Here is a 15,271-nt window from a genome sequence, read left to right on the forward strand (position 1 = left end):
CCTGTAATACAGTATGTTTAAAAGACACCAGTAAATCATCTGTGTGTCTGCAAAATATAGGATACAGACTTCTTGTGACGAAGTGATTCTCTGTGATGTGTTTAGTCATGCATAAGCACAGAAGCTTGTTTTACCTTTTTAAGACATGAGCCAAAAAGTTGCTACCTAGTCATATATTCATATTTCTGGCTCTAGATCAGGCTTTACAGTAGAGATCAGACTGACAGCAGAAATCAGGGTGAAAGCAGTAAAAGCATATTTGCCAGGATGCGTGAGACCTGAGAACCCTGCAGTTATCTGGAGTGGCACCTGGGGGCTCCAATCAGATTTCAGGGGGGGTCCAATGCTACCCCGCCCCTGCTTTGGCTCCGCCTATGGCTCCAGACATTTTGCCTTGATCACACAGTTCTCTTAATCACACCCAGGGCGTTCGTGACCTGCTCATATTAAAAATCAAACCTCTCACAACCGTGTCTTGGGTATTTGGTATCTTTACAGATTGTCTGTGGTGTATAGTGACTCTCTATATATATTGTCTATATACCTAACTCTCCATTTAGCCCTCAAACTGTGCCAAACTTCAGTTGCCTGTTATAATAGAGTACAACTTGCTCGAGCGACCTTCACATATTAGAACAATTCAGTGCCCATTCCTGGAAAAAGGACAAAAAAGTTTCTTTTGTGTCCACAAAAAGAGAAGCTCAAATTGAAGATGAAACTCTCATACACATACACAGGAAGTGCTGTGTTTTTTAACACATTTTGCTAGTCAGTCAGTGTGTGACAATATGGAGTTCAGGCCACTTTCTCAGTTGCTCCGTGAGTAAATAATCGTGTTATGTGTATTAGGTCTTCAATACATTAAGTGGTAGTGACTGAAGTTACTGATATATATCTGAGGTTTCTGAAGACATGTAGATTAGACATGTACGTACATTAGACATATGTGGAAAAGTTTGACAAGAAGTAGTTTTAGTTCCTTGTGGTCCTTATAAAATTTAAAACCAATTCTTGATCTCTTTTAATCTTTTTCTGCTCAAATTATTAAAACAACAACCAAGCTGACATTTTGGCAATCATATTTCAGACTTGGTTGTTCTGAGGAATATATTTTATGGTGGAAATACCATATTCATTTTTCATAAACCTGAAATACTCAATATTGCATACTGTATATTTTTTGTTGTAACTTGTTAATATTTTGGGATGATGGAGTTTGTGAACCACCAGTAAAGGGATGGTCAGTGTACACAGTTCTGTTTAACAGTGTTATAACAAACCTGTGGATTGCCAGAACAGTCGTGGGTCAGGATGGAACATGTAAAAATGATTATGCATGATTAGGATGAAAAATTATTATGATTTTTAGCTGTTTAAATATTGTATTTGCTTTCACTGTGTTTTAGATAAACTGGATGGCTGTTCTTACTTATGTTGCCTGTAGAGTCTAAAGCACATTATTCACTTTCCTCTTTCTCTTCCCTTTTTAGTGATGCTTTCTCTTGCTCAATCTGGTCTTGCTCAAGGTGATTATTATATACAATTTTTGTACTTTTTTGTATGTTTGGCTTGTATAGGTGCCAAACATGTTGTTGTATTCTGCGATTGAGAAATTCAGAAATTGAGAAGAGAATGGTTTTAGTTTAATACTCATGTATGTTTGATTTTTGCATCAGACGTTTCCCCCATTCTGAGTGCAGACCCTCCAGGGCCTCAAATATTCAGTGGAGAGACGGTCAAACTCACATGTCTCATTCCTGGATGGAGGGTCTCTGCCTGGAGATACTACTGGCAAACAAATGGCCAAAGAGTTCACTCTTCTGATTTAAACTATTACATCATAAGGGACCTAAAAGAGCAAAGTCACACATACAAATGTTATGGAACAAGTGACTATGGAGGTTCTCAGTGGAGTAATGAAGTGACTCTTACAGTGATAGGTACATCTCTGGCTATACATGTCTGCAATTCAATCAGAACAAATCAAATTGTCCTTAAAATGCCAGACATGTTTCTATTTTAACCAGCTATAATGTCATATGGTGTGACTCTACAGAGAGACCAAAAGCGACCCTGTACCCAGTGCCTGATAGGAAGGCATTCAGTGGAGAGAGAGTCACTCTGACATGTGTCATACAAGGAGACATGGGCAGTGAGTGGAGATATATGTGGAGTAAGGAGGGATACAGTGAGAACCCATTTCACTCTTCTGGTGAGAAAACAGAATACTCGCTCCATGTTGTGGAGTCTGACAGTGGTGTTTACACCTGCAAAGGACAGAGGAAACAAGACTCCCAGAGCTCAAAGACCAGTGATGCTGTTAAACTGACTGTGTCAGGTGGGTGTGTTATGTAGGGATTGTGTATGTAATGACTGTAGTAAAACATCTATGGCATGTATATGAACTCTGCCACTTTATGTCCTGAACCATTTGATTAATCTCCATCAGCAGTGAAACCTAAACCTGAACTCACATCCAGCCTTCAAGGAGCTGCACTGATAGGAAACCCAGTGACTCTGTACTGTAAGCTGGAGCAGTCTGCTGGGTGGAGGTTTTACTGGTCCAAACACACACAGAACCCAGAGAATGAGACCAGCACTGAAACCAGCTCCACCACCATCAGCTCAGTGACGCCCTCTGATGGAGACCAGTACTGGTGCAGAGCTGGAAGAGGAAACCCAGTCTACTACACACACTACAGTGATGCACTCTGGGTAAACATTACTGGTAAGGATGTTTCTGCTAAGTGATGGTACATGCTGATGAAGATCTAAACATCACACACTACAGTGATGCACTCTGGGTAGACAGTAGTGGTGAGTTACAGTTAACAGTCCATAAGTATAGCATTGTAGAAAACAGATGGTGTTTATTAACTGTAGAACATTTAGAAAACAGATTAATTTAGTGAGAGTGAGGAAAGGTGGAATGCAGACATTATGATGACATTTATGAACTGTTAACCCAAAATCATCATTAAAATTATAATTAGACATGACAACACAGGGGACAGAAATACAAGAAACTGAGAAACAGCAGCTGATATAAAGTACAGGGAAACACAACATGTAAATACACTGTTAAATACGGAAAACAAAAGGAGCCGTGAGAACAATAAAGAGTGTTTAAACACGAAGGGCAGAGCAGAGGAAGAATCAGCACAGGACAATGTAGCACATACACCATGGGAACAACAACACAGGACCACGTAGTACATACACCATGGGAACCACAACACAGGACCATATAGCACATACACCATGGGAACCACAACACAGGACCATGTAGTACATACACCATGGGAACAACAACACAGGACCACGTAGTACATACACCATGGGAACCACAACACAGGACCATGTAGTACATACACCATGGGAACCACAACACAGGACCATGTAGCACATACACCATGGGAACCACAACACAGGACCATGTAGCACATACACCATGGGAACCACAACACAGGACCATGTAGCACATACACCATGGGAACCACAACACAGGACCACGTAGCACATACACCATGGGAACCACAACACAGGACCATATAGCACATACACCATGGGAACCACAACACAGGACCATGTAGCACATACACCATGGGAACAACAACACAGGACCATGTAGCACATACACCATGGGAACCACAACACAGGACCATGTAGCACAAACACCATGGGAACCACAACACAGGACCATGTAGCACAAACACCATGGGAACCACAACACAGGACCATGTAGCACATACACCATGGGAACCACAACACAGGACCATGTAGCACATACACCATGGGAACCACAACACAGGACCATGTAGCACAAACACCATGGGAACCACAACACAGGACCATGTAGCACAAACACCATGGGAACCACAACACAGGACCATGTAGTACATACACCATGGGAACCACAACACAGGACCATGTAGCAAATACACCATGGGAGCCACAGCACAGGACCACATAGCACATACACCATGGGAACCACAACACAGGACCATGTAGCACAAACACCATGGGAACCACAACACAGGACCATGTAGCACATACACCATGGGAACCACAACACAGGACCATGTAGCACATACACCATGGGAACCACAACACAGGACCATGTAGTACATACACCATGGGAACCACAACACAGGACCATGTAGCACATACACCATGGGAGCCACAACACAGGACCACATAGCACATACACCATGGGAACCACAACACAGGACCACATAGCACATACACCATGGGAACCACAACACAGGACCATGTAGCACATACACCATGGGAACCACAACACAGGACCACGTAGCACATACACCATGGGAACCACAACACAGGACCATGTAGCACAAACACCATGGGAACCACAACACAGGACCATGTAGCACATACACTATGGGAACCACAACACAGGACCATGTAGCACAAACACCATGGGAACCACAACACAGGACCATGTAGCACAAACACCATGGGAACCACAACACAGGACCATGTAGCACATACACCATGGGAACCACAACACAGGGCCATGTAGCACATACACCATGGGAACCACAACACCAGATATTAAATGTTGACATGGAGATTGAGGTTTATCTTGTAAATTTGTGAAGGTTGTGACAAGGACTGTGACTTACATTTCTTATGATAAATTACAATAGGGTGGCATGGTGGTGTGGTGGTTAGCACTGTCGCCTCACAGCAAGGCGGTCTGGGTTTGATTCTCGGTCTGGGCTGCTCTGTGTGGAGTTTGCATGTTCTCCCTGTGCCTGCGTAGGTTTCCTCCGGGTACTCCGGTTTCCTCCCACAGTCCAAAGACATGTGTGTTAGGTTGATTGATCACTCTAAATTGCCTGTAGGTGTGCGTGCGTGCGTGTGTGCGTGTGTGTTGGCCATGCAGTGGACTGACGACCTGCCCATGACCCTGCCTTTGCCCAGAGATACTGGGATTGGCTCCAGCCCCCCCGTGACCCCGACTAGCGTGATTAAGCGGTTCAGATAATGGATGGATGGATGGATGGAAATTACAATAGTGTGTGTGATAAATGAAATTATGTTTCTGCAGTGCGTCCAAAAGCAGTGGTCATCTTGATACCTGATGAACAGGTGTTCAGAGGAGAGAATGTCACTCTCAGATGCAACATACAGGGAGGAGACTATAATTGGACCTACAGGTGGTTTAAGGATGGTTCTAACTTATTCTCATGGGATACCTCACAGACATTCAACATCAGGTCTGTTACAGAGGCCTACGGTGGCAAATACACCTGCAGAGGAGAGAGAAGTGACTCTCAGAGCTCAGACACCAGTGATGCACGTACACTGACTGTATCAGGTGAGTCTGAATGATAAAAAACATTAAAAACAGCTATTTTACAGTCTTTACAAGGTTGTTATTATTTGAAAAACTCCTCATTACATATTGTGTTGAAGATGACATGATGCTTAGCTTTGTGGATAAATACATTTGCAGGTTCATTCTATCTTAAATTTCCCTTTTAACAGCAAAACCTCAGGCAGTACTGAGCATGTTCCCACAGAGCTGGCTGGCTGAAGGAGACCCAGTGACCCTAAGCTGTGAGGTTAGAGGCTCCTCTACAGGCTGGACGTTCAGCTGGTACAGATATGAACACACACTCCTCTCAGACAGCATCAGAGGAGCTGGAGGATCATACACTGTCAGCTCTGCAGCTGTTAATCACACTGGAGTTTATGTGTGCAGAGCAGAGAGGGGAAAACCAGCCTATCAGACGCATTACAGCAACCCACAGACACTGTGGGTCACTGGTGAGGAAATGTTGCAAGAACAGTCAGTTTAAAAGTGTGTGTTTGTGTGTGTGTGTGTGTGTGTGTGTGTGTGTGTGTGTGTGTGTGTGTGTAGATGAAGAAACATATAAAATGAAGAAAAACTCATTAATTAATATGGACAATTAGACAATTAATGCTTCATTTTCATTTTGTATATAGATTCTTACATATACTCTCCAGAATGTAGAAAAAAATTGACTTCTAATGTTTTTTATAATCAAATTAATAGTTAAATGTATACAGGACACCTTGAAAAGATAATGATAGACATGGGTTGTGTTTCGCAGGTGTGTCTTCTATAGTGTCTCTGATCATCAGTCCCAACAGAAGTCAACACTTCAGTGGTCAGTCTCTCTCACTGAGCTGTGAGGACCAGAGTAACTCTACTACATGGACAGTTATGCAACACACACACAGTGGGAGAGTGTCAGATTGTTCATCAGGCGGGGGATCAGTTACAGGATCTACATGTGTCTACAACGTCCTCTACAAATCCCACACTGGGGTGTACTGGTGTCAGTCTGAATCTGGAGTGGCAAGAAGTCCTGTGAACATCACAGTGCATAGTAGGTGTCTGCAATGCGTGACCAGTGTGAGGTGACCAGTGTGAGGTGACCAGTGTGATGTGACTTGTGTGAGGTGAACAGTGTGAGGTGAGCAGTGTGATGTGACCAGTGGCGGCTGGGCCCGGGACAAGAAAGTTTCATGTGCCCCCCGTCATTACGTTATTTGAATTTCCTCTGTAGCAGACAATCCTTGTGTTAGGTCATATAGTATATAATATAGCCACATATCAACGCTGATTCTGACAGCTGACTGGTTTATATTTGCCACGTCGTGAGTGGCGAAAATGATGTAATCGTGGTGGCTCCACCCGTGCGCGAGGGTCTCGCACGCTGTCGATTCGCGAGGTCGTGCACCTCTCGAATTTTGTAACTTCGCGCGCATCGCACCTCAGCGCAATGAACAAAGTCATGTTTGCAGGGTTCATACACCTTTATAAGGTGGAATTCAAGCACTTGTACGTCACTTTAAAGGTCCATTTCAATATTTCCCAGCACGTTAAACTTAATTAAATTTAATATTTATACATATACTCGAAATAATTCGATTTTTATCACATTATTTAATGGTTGTTTATTTTCAAAACGCCCAATCTTAACGTCTCGTACTGGAATTACAAGAGGCTCGTATTTGTTAATGTAATATAAGAGAACTGTTCAGTCAGATAGCTAATTGTTGTGAAACGAAGTAGATACAATTTCAAGCATTTTCAAGTACTTTAGCCTCAAATCTTTCAAACCTGGAACACAATGCAACATTAAAATTCGTCAGGTAAATGTTTTTCCTTTCTTTTCTGCGCTCCAGATTTCTGTTTACTTTAACTATCCACCACTGTATTTCCCGCTGTTGGGCGGGTACCAGCCGGCTACAGTCGGTGCTGGATCAAACCATTTTTCAGTGGGAGGCGGGGGTGTATGCACTTAATAGAAAATATGCAGATAGGTAAAAAACATATATTTTAGCCATTGAGCATTTTATATTAATGAAAGATTCCAAGATAATATTTAAAATGATAGACTTTATAATAAAAAATAAATTGCTGGGCTCTTTGATGGGCCCCCCTGGACCTGGGGCCCGGGACAACAGACCCGGTTGTTCCCCCCCTGTCGACGGTGCTGGATGTGAGCAGTGTGATGTGAGCAGTGTGATGTGAGCAGTGTGAGGTGACCAGTGTGAGGTGAGCAGTGTGATGTGACCTGTGTGAGGTGAGCAGTGTGAGGTGAGCATGGTGAGGTGAGCAGTGTGATGTGAGCAGTGTGAGGTGAGCATGGTGATGTGAGCAGTGGCGACTGGCCAATATGGGGCGCTGGGGTGGCGCCCCCTTAATATTGTTCACATAATAAAATGACTTCATTATCAACTGTGATAGTTAGGAAATTATTTACTTGCACTGTCTAATAGCCATGTTTAAATTTATTAAAAGAGTAAACACATAATTGTATTTAATTGCTTACATTGTGCACACTTCCTGTGTGCAGGGCGCTGGTCTAATGAGGTTGCATGTAGATGCATAAACTTTTGGCAAGCAGGTGATCTGAGGCTGCAGTTTAATTGGTTGTTTCAGATTTTCCAAAAGGCGCAGCTCTCTGCGCCCTGGACACACCCACTCTTGTTTGTAGGGTCAGTCAGCTGCAGTTCGTTATCTCGGTTCACATTGAATATCTGCAGGCTGGAGCAGCAGCTCTTACAAAATGTGAGAAAATTCAGTTTTATCTTTACAAAAAAATCCTTTCACAAAGCGTTCACTTGAAGAACGCTAAGACAAAATTCATGTTCAAATAAATAAAGGGCACTAAGACTGCTTTATTTGTTTTTATTTCGTTTGTGCCCCCCTCAATTTTTTTCGCACCAGCCGCCACTGGAGGTGACCAGTGTGAGGTGACCGGAACACAATTTTGCTTTTTGGGTGTATTCTACTGAGCACAATCAGTCATGTCAGAGCAGGTAGAGCATTAAACAATACTGAACTGTGCAGCTATGGTAGTTCAGTTTGATAAAGTTTGAAGGTATTTGTTCCAAGTCTACACTATGCAAGATCCAGCTTAAAAGATCATCAACACTTGCTTTAGAGGAGAATAAAATACCTGCAGATGCTGGCCTTTAAAATATATGTAAAATGGGGGCTCAAAACAAGGGTGGGAACAAACCTACAACCTAACAAACCCAAACACCGAGTTAGTGCAGGGGCAGGAGAGTTAGGGCAGAGAGAGCAAGCATGGTGATGGATATATATATATATATATATATATATATATATATATATATATATATATATATATATATATATATATATTAGTGCTGTCAATTCCAGGTGTCGCAATTAAAAGTCCTCACCAGGATTTTGCTCAAGCTTGCTAGATTTTCTAATTAGCAATCCAGGTAAAATTAGTGGAATCAACACAATCCAGGAAGCCTGAGCAAAATCAAATCCTGGCAAATCAAATGTTACTAGTGAAACTTTCTTGCTGGAATCATTCTCACTGTAAATATCTGGTATTTTTCTGTTCTAGATGGTAAAGTAATCCTGGACAGCCCTGTCCATGTTGTAACCGAGGGAGATCATCTGACACTACGCTGTTTATATTCCTTCACAAAATCCTCAAACCTCAGAGCTGATTTCTATAAGGATGGATTACTTATCCTAAATCAGACTACAGGAGAGATGATGATCCATAAAGTTTCAAAGTCAGACGAGGGTCTCTACCACTGTAAACACCCAGAGAGAGGAGAGTCTCCACACAGCTGGGTCTTAGTCAAAGGTCAGAAAGCAGTGCTCTGTTATGAAAACCTTCTCAGGTTAAAGGCTTAAAAACACTTCGGAACATTTTAGAAGTTCTGAATTTGGTGTAAATTTCACTTCCCACTTTCAGCTGGTGAATCCCCCGGCCTGGTTGGACTGACACTGTGGCTTACTTTGGCCCTGGTGTTTATCATCTTACTGACCTTAGTGATGTTGTGCTGTTACCAAATTAACAAAGGTCTGGTAACTACTGTAGCTCTCTTATGTCCTTTACTACACACAGAGCACAAGACATGTTTACAGTGACTGATCTGTTGATGTTGGTTCTAATGTCTGCAAGGTGGAGTGTCTTGGTCGCCCCCTTTTGGAAGTCGACGGAACACGACGCAAGAGAAGAGTGAGATCGGAGCTGTTGAGGGGTGTCAGTCAGCATGCACAGAAGATCTGGCTGGTTAGACAATTAGTATTTTCATGATGTACATTGAATGAGAACATTGATGTACTTAAAGCACACACTTGCACAAATGTTTTAGGAATGCATCATATCAAACCTCTAAAATATAATCAGGGGTTTCCTCTTTTTTTTAGAAGACACACACATTTATGACACTGCTGAGCAAACAGATATAAGTGGCCAAGGTGAGAGCCCGGTTTCTTTATTACACCTTCTCTTCTACTGACATTCATTGTAAGACTTCACAAGCCATTAAAGCATGCCAAGTATATTCCTATAGAACTTTATACACACATTTACATCTATGGCATTTAGCAGATGCTTGTATTTAGTTGACAGAAATGCATCATCATCTACTCAGAGAACACATCCCAGCCAGCCCAAATAGGTTGGCATCCAAATGCCATTGAACTAAGACTCTGGCAGGTACTGCTGGAGTCAGTGTTGACACCTTGAACGAAAGATGCTGTGATGTGCTTAGACAAGCCTAAACCAGTGAGATCTGCACTTACGTTGTCTCTGTGCTATTGCAGATTCTGGTGCTGTATGCAGTGATGTGACTTACGCCGACATTGAACTGAAAGTACGAAAGAAAGCAACGAAAAAACAAGGTAGCAGAATGAAATGAGAGCAGCTCTAGTGGATCATATATGAACTGCAGCCCTAGTGGATCATATATGAACTGCAGCCCTAGTGGATCATATGGCGCATTTCCACTAGGGCCTGCTTGGCGCGGTACGGTTCGATACAGATCGATTCGCAACGGAACGGTACGGTCGCGTTGTGTTTCCATTACAATGGTGGACCACCACAATGTGGGTGGAATCGCTGTTGGCGCGCGGGTTGTAGTGTCGTGACATCATTTGTATGCGACCACAACACCGGTCGATGCCCCTTAACACATACCATTATTGTATCTTATTTATCTTTATCTTCATTATTGTATGTGGTTGCTCTAATTACTGATAATAATTTGGTATTACTCAAACAGGCTGAACACACCCTGCATAAAAAGCATCAGTCATACAATCAAATGAAATCAAACTTTATTATGAAATATAGATATTTAAAGTACAAAATATGTAAATAATATAGTTATAGTAAAAAAAAGTGCACAAAGCAAATTACCTAAAAATAACGTATAGCTTTATATGAAATAAATATTTATAGTACTACAAGCAACATTTTGTGTGCTTTTACTGGCGTCTGTCTCACATGGTGTTCACAAGTTCGCCAAGGACCCCGAGGAAAGCCCGGTTGAAGGAAACATTTTCCGCCAACTCCGCTCACCTCGTCAGTGGAAGGGGAATCTTGAACGTAAAAAATAACAAATATTAAACACAAGCAATCCCGTGAAAGCAACAACAATATAGCGTAACTGCACAAAATGTGTAGCACGTCATCGCTGCTCATGCTTTGTTTATGGCTACAGCTAACTAGCAACTAGCAAGGCTAAGAGCTAGCTATTGTACAGTAGTGACTGTGGTGGTAACATTAACTACAAACACAGCTCTAAATTCCTGCGTTTACAATAGATGCGTTCATATTATGTTCATATTACATCCTTTACGAGCCTAGTAAAACTGTGAAATCACAATACACTCACCATTCTCCGTGGCCTCCAGCACCGACATTGCTGTGTCCAGCAATGGCCGTAACGTTTTCTCTTCCGTTACTGGCTGGCCGGTGACCGTATATGGCATCCATTTGCTGGAACCATTTCCAGTCTTTGCGGTTTGCTCCGCTGCGTCCGTTATGGTCCTTCACCGCCCGGTAATTGCCCGGCACTGCTGAACGGACCGCTGGTAGCCATGAGTGGCCATTAGCGCGGAAACCTCGCTAAAAACCTTTACATTTCTAGTGGCCCCGTCCAGTTCGCCCTGGATTTTTTGATCGCTGATTATTAACAGAAAGGTTTGTACCTCGGCGTTTGACCAGGGAACAGACTTCCCTCCTTGGGTTTTAAAAATGGCTGAGGAGTCCATAGCATAGCGGAGGAGTCGCTCTCCTTTGACACAACCTATGACGACACTCCCTGGCCAATCAGTGTCATGCTGTTCTTCCATGTCACAGAACTGTACCGCTTTGGAACGGTTAGAACCTCGAGCGAGTCGGTACGAAAAAAAGACCCGAAGGTACCGGCAAACTGGGACCTGGTACTAATGGAAACACTCACAAACTGTCGCGAATCGAACCGTACCGCGCCAAGCAGACCCTAGTGGAAATGGGCCAATAGTAGTAGATCACAGCAGCCCTAGTGGATCATATGAACCACAATTAGATCCAGGTTTTGTGTTCCAGCTTTCTTGAAAGCTAATTTTGAGTATTTTGTACCCCACTGTAGAGATGGCCAGTGCGAATACTGACACTGTGTACTCAGAGCTCAAGAACACTGGTAAAGGTAACGTGAGAGATATTTTATATGACTAAATCATCAAATGTTTTTAAGGGTTTTAATTATAATCATGATCTATCCATTGTAGCAGCACAGAATGCATTTGGAAGTGTGTTTAAAACATATGAAATAGCACTTGACCTATTGAGACTGGCACGACCTTCAATCTTGAAATAAATGTTTTTTTTTTATGTGTGATGTGATGTTTTGAATAGTAAATATATGATAAATGTAGTCACAGAGATATTTGTTCCTTTTTGCAGGTGAGACTGCTGGATGTACTGAACCAACATATTACAGTATTAACTGATAAGAGTGCAGTTAATCATCATGCAGTGTGATGACTTGCTGAGTTACATTTCAGTGTGATGACTCACTGAATTACATTTCAGTTTTATGACTCGAGTTATGCTGAGTTGTGGCAGAAGATATGGAAGAACAATGGATGCTGGTCTTGTGTGCCTCCAGTCACCAAGTCTGTACAATGAGCAGGCTTAGTTTTTTGTTTTGTTTTTATTGTTATTTTGGTTTGTCCACAGGCTATTTATAATGAGAAATCGTACTTACATCTTACTGCTGACTGTCTAGTAAAATGTAAATGCCTCTTTCCAAAGAAGGTGTGGCCTGGTTTTGACTGACCGCATTTCATAAAGCACACCAGCCAGCTGGTACTTTGACAGTTTTGTTTCAAGTCAAGGAAGTAATGTGAGGCGGACACATTTGCTGAAAAGAGTGAGATTTATTCAGGGCAAATTCACCATCATAGTTATTTAAACGGTCCATGGCTGCATTGCCAACACAAATATATCCAGAGTACATGATAAAACAGAACGCTTTGAACGCTAACAATACTGAACTAAACTACAAACACCTGAAACCAATAACTAGGGGCTGAGATATAAACGATAGGGCGTAAAAACAGAAAAGCATGTGGAGAAAGTAAACAAAGACATGACTGATGGGTTAGTGGTCTTCTGCTCCACTAGTAAAGAGCAAGAGTGTGTGAAGCCGATGTTCGGAGGTTCACTACTTCACTATGAGGTTCACTACTTCACTATGAGGTTCACTACTTCACTATGAGTGCTCTCCACATGAAGGATATGCGTCCTTATTGCTTTCCTTTTAACCACTGTGATCTACAACAACAAAAACAATCCAGGAGGATTGACCTGCATCTGATCAATGATGGAAAGCAGAAACATGATGTGAAGAGAAGCTCCTTAAATCCGCTTGAACACTCTCAGCTGACCTGAGATCTGTGGGACATCAAGGGCTTAAACCACCTCCAGAGGCCATCACTGTCAGAGGGGCATGTGGGAGGGACTGGACACCCATGCACACAGTTGACACAGTTTCGACTTTGGGGATGTACAGTGTGTATATGCACATTGGTGATGTGGAATTGTTCTATAATATAATCTATAATTCATATAGGGTCTTGTCTGACAAAATAAAAAATATTGAAGAGTTACACAGCATTGCGCATTACATGTCCCAAAGAATGTCCAGAGTGCCACACCCTTGTCCAAATATGGCACACCCTGGTCCAAGACATTGGCCCATCATCAAAAGCATGTAACATTATATATATATATATATATATATATATATATATATAAACAAAATAATAATGTTGGACATCTTACAGAAAGACCAGAAAATTCCAAATGAAGTTATAATACAACATAAAATTTATGTTATGTTAATAATAGGATAGAAATGTCCAAGAGACTAGCAAAGCTAACCATGCTAACTAAGACCCTACACGATGCTGAGGAACTACTACAGTACTTTAATGCTCTAATACTGTTTATAATCAGGGCTCTCAAGTCTCACGCATTGAGCGTGTGACACATGCATTTGACCGTTCGCAACTCTCACACTCTGGCATGAATCCAAAACTTGAGAGCCCTGTTATAATCTAATATTTAGTATTAGATTATATATTTAGTATGAATTCTGGTATGCACAATTGTTTATTTGTACTCACAAACACAAAGGAGTCCTTCGTAGAGCTTTGTAGCTGTTGTTCATTCTAACTTCTGGTTCAAAATCGTACCCAAACAACTCGAAATAAACTCCAGCCAAAGTAGGCCTTTTCTTTTCTGTGATGTGTAAAAGTATATGCGATAAAAATATAAAATAACAAAATAATCCACGACTGCTTCAGTTTCGCCAAATAGAGTGAATCGCGTGTGTTGTAGAGAGCGTAGCTTATCTTAGCTTAGCCTAGTGTAGGTTAGCATGGTTACAACACAACTGGCTTGTTGTTTTGCGCATGTCCAACACCTGGCCAGGCAGATACCCACGTGGTACACGTCTTTTCAACAACAACTTAAAATCTGGATTTCTGGCGATAGGCTGCATGTAGACAGCTAAAAATCGGTATCCATGTTAATATTAAAGAAATCTTTAATTTATCTGGTTTGTTTTGAAATCCGTCAATGTTTAATACGTGATTTGACGTTAAATTAGTGCTGGGCCCACCGGCCGGCCCAGTAGGGGGCGCTGCTGCACATGCACACACAGGGCATAAAACTCAAGAAAAACATATAGCTGACTGCTGTGGATTGAGTGCATGAACTAAATTATCTTGTGAAAGTTAATGGTTAATGGTGTATTGATCAGTCCTGGGTGTAAGGTAGTCATGATAACTTGTCATGATAATCTTAAGTGTTTTTATTATCTCACCATTCAGATAAAATCAACCAGGTTTCAAATGAATGAACTTTTAGTGTTTCCTAATCAGTGATGTCAGTAATGCATTACTCTAATCCAGGGGTCTCCAACCTTTTTGGAACTGGGAGCTACTTCTTGGATACCAGTTATTGCGGAGGGCTACCGGGGGCGTCGAACGAAAGTTGTTGAGCCGGGGGGGGGGGGGGGGGGGGGGGGGTGTGGCGTCGAACGAAAGTTGTTGAGGGGGGGGTTGGCGAACGAAAGTTGCGTGTGCGAGTGTCAATTGCTAAGCGGGAAGACCGCTAGCAACCACGGACAATCTATAATAGTAGCAAAAACATAAATGATGCAGCGCTTTGGTGCATTGCACTATAGTGAGCTATTTTTAAAACAAGCCCGCGGGCGACTCATGACGTGGGTGACCCCTGATTTATTCAATATTGACGGCAGCCTAACTTTTTGATTGACAGGTAATTGAGCAATAGAACACGAGAGGGAGTGTGTTATCGTGAATACGTGTACATGCCGTTACTTGACAACGCGTCCGCGGAGTGATACAGAGAATGAGAATACCGTGCTGTTATCACACATATCTGCAGGGTTAGAACACTTCTCAACCAGT

The 15,271-nt window shown here is 42.2% G+C and overlaps 1 protein-coding gene across 5 annotated transcripts; it reads left to right on the forward strand.

Moving 5' to 3' along the window:
* The first annotated feature begins 753 nt into the window (after positions 1–753).
* Positions 754–13,432, forward strand: LOC143475340 (cell adhesion molecule CEACAM5-like). Of its 5 annotated transcripts, none has more exons than XM_076973176.1 (15): positions 754–819; positions 1,491–1,526; positions 1,677–1,940; positions 2,057–2,338; positions 2,450–2,728; positions 5,075–5,344; positions 5,515–5,796; positions 6,105–6,383; positions 8,892–9,140; positions 9,252–9,359; positions 9,462–9,572; positions 9,710–9,760; positions 10,109–10,186; positions 11,920–11,976; positions 12,234–13,432. In XM_076973176.1, the coding sequence occupies exons 1-15, from the start codon at positions 789–791 to the stop codon at positions 12,278–12,280; spliced, it is 2,424 nt and encodes an 807-aa protein (XP_076829291.1). In that variant the 5' UTR covers positions 754–788; the 3' UTR covers positions 12,281–13,432. The 5 variants fall into 5 exon arrangements, with proteins under 5 accessions (XP_076829291.1, XP_076829293.1, XP_076829292.1 ...); XM_076973178.1 differs by having other exon boundaries at positions 12,363–13,432; XM_076973177.1 differs by having other exon boundaries at positions 9,713–9,760.
* Positions 13,433–15,271: the final 1,839 nt, after the last annotated feature.

Source organism: Brachyhypopomus gauderio, chromosome 14 (assembly GCF_052324685.1).
Source record: "Brachyhypopomus gauderio isolate BG-103 chromosome 14, BGAUD_0.2, whole genome shotgun sequence".
Taxonomy (NCBI): Eukaryota; Metazoa; Chordata; class Actinopteri; order Gymnotiformes; family Hypopomidae; genus Brachyhypopomus; species Brachyhypopomus gauderio.

Excerpts from the sequence above, each read along its gene's own strand:
- LOC143475340 (XM_076973176.1), top strand. The coding sequence starts at position 789 with ATGGAGTTCAGGCCACTTTCTCAGTTGCTCC. Across the intron at positions 5,345-5,514 it reads ACGTACACTGACTGTATCAG|CAAAACCTCAGGCAGTACTG; the intron begins GTGAGTCTGAAT and ends CCCTTTTAACAG. Across the intron at positions 9,761-10,108 it reads AACAGATATAAGTGGCCAAG|ATTCTGGTGCTGTATGCAGT; the intron begins GTGAGAGCCCGG and ends GTGCTATTGCAG.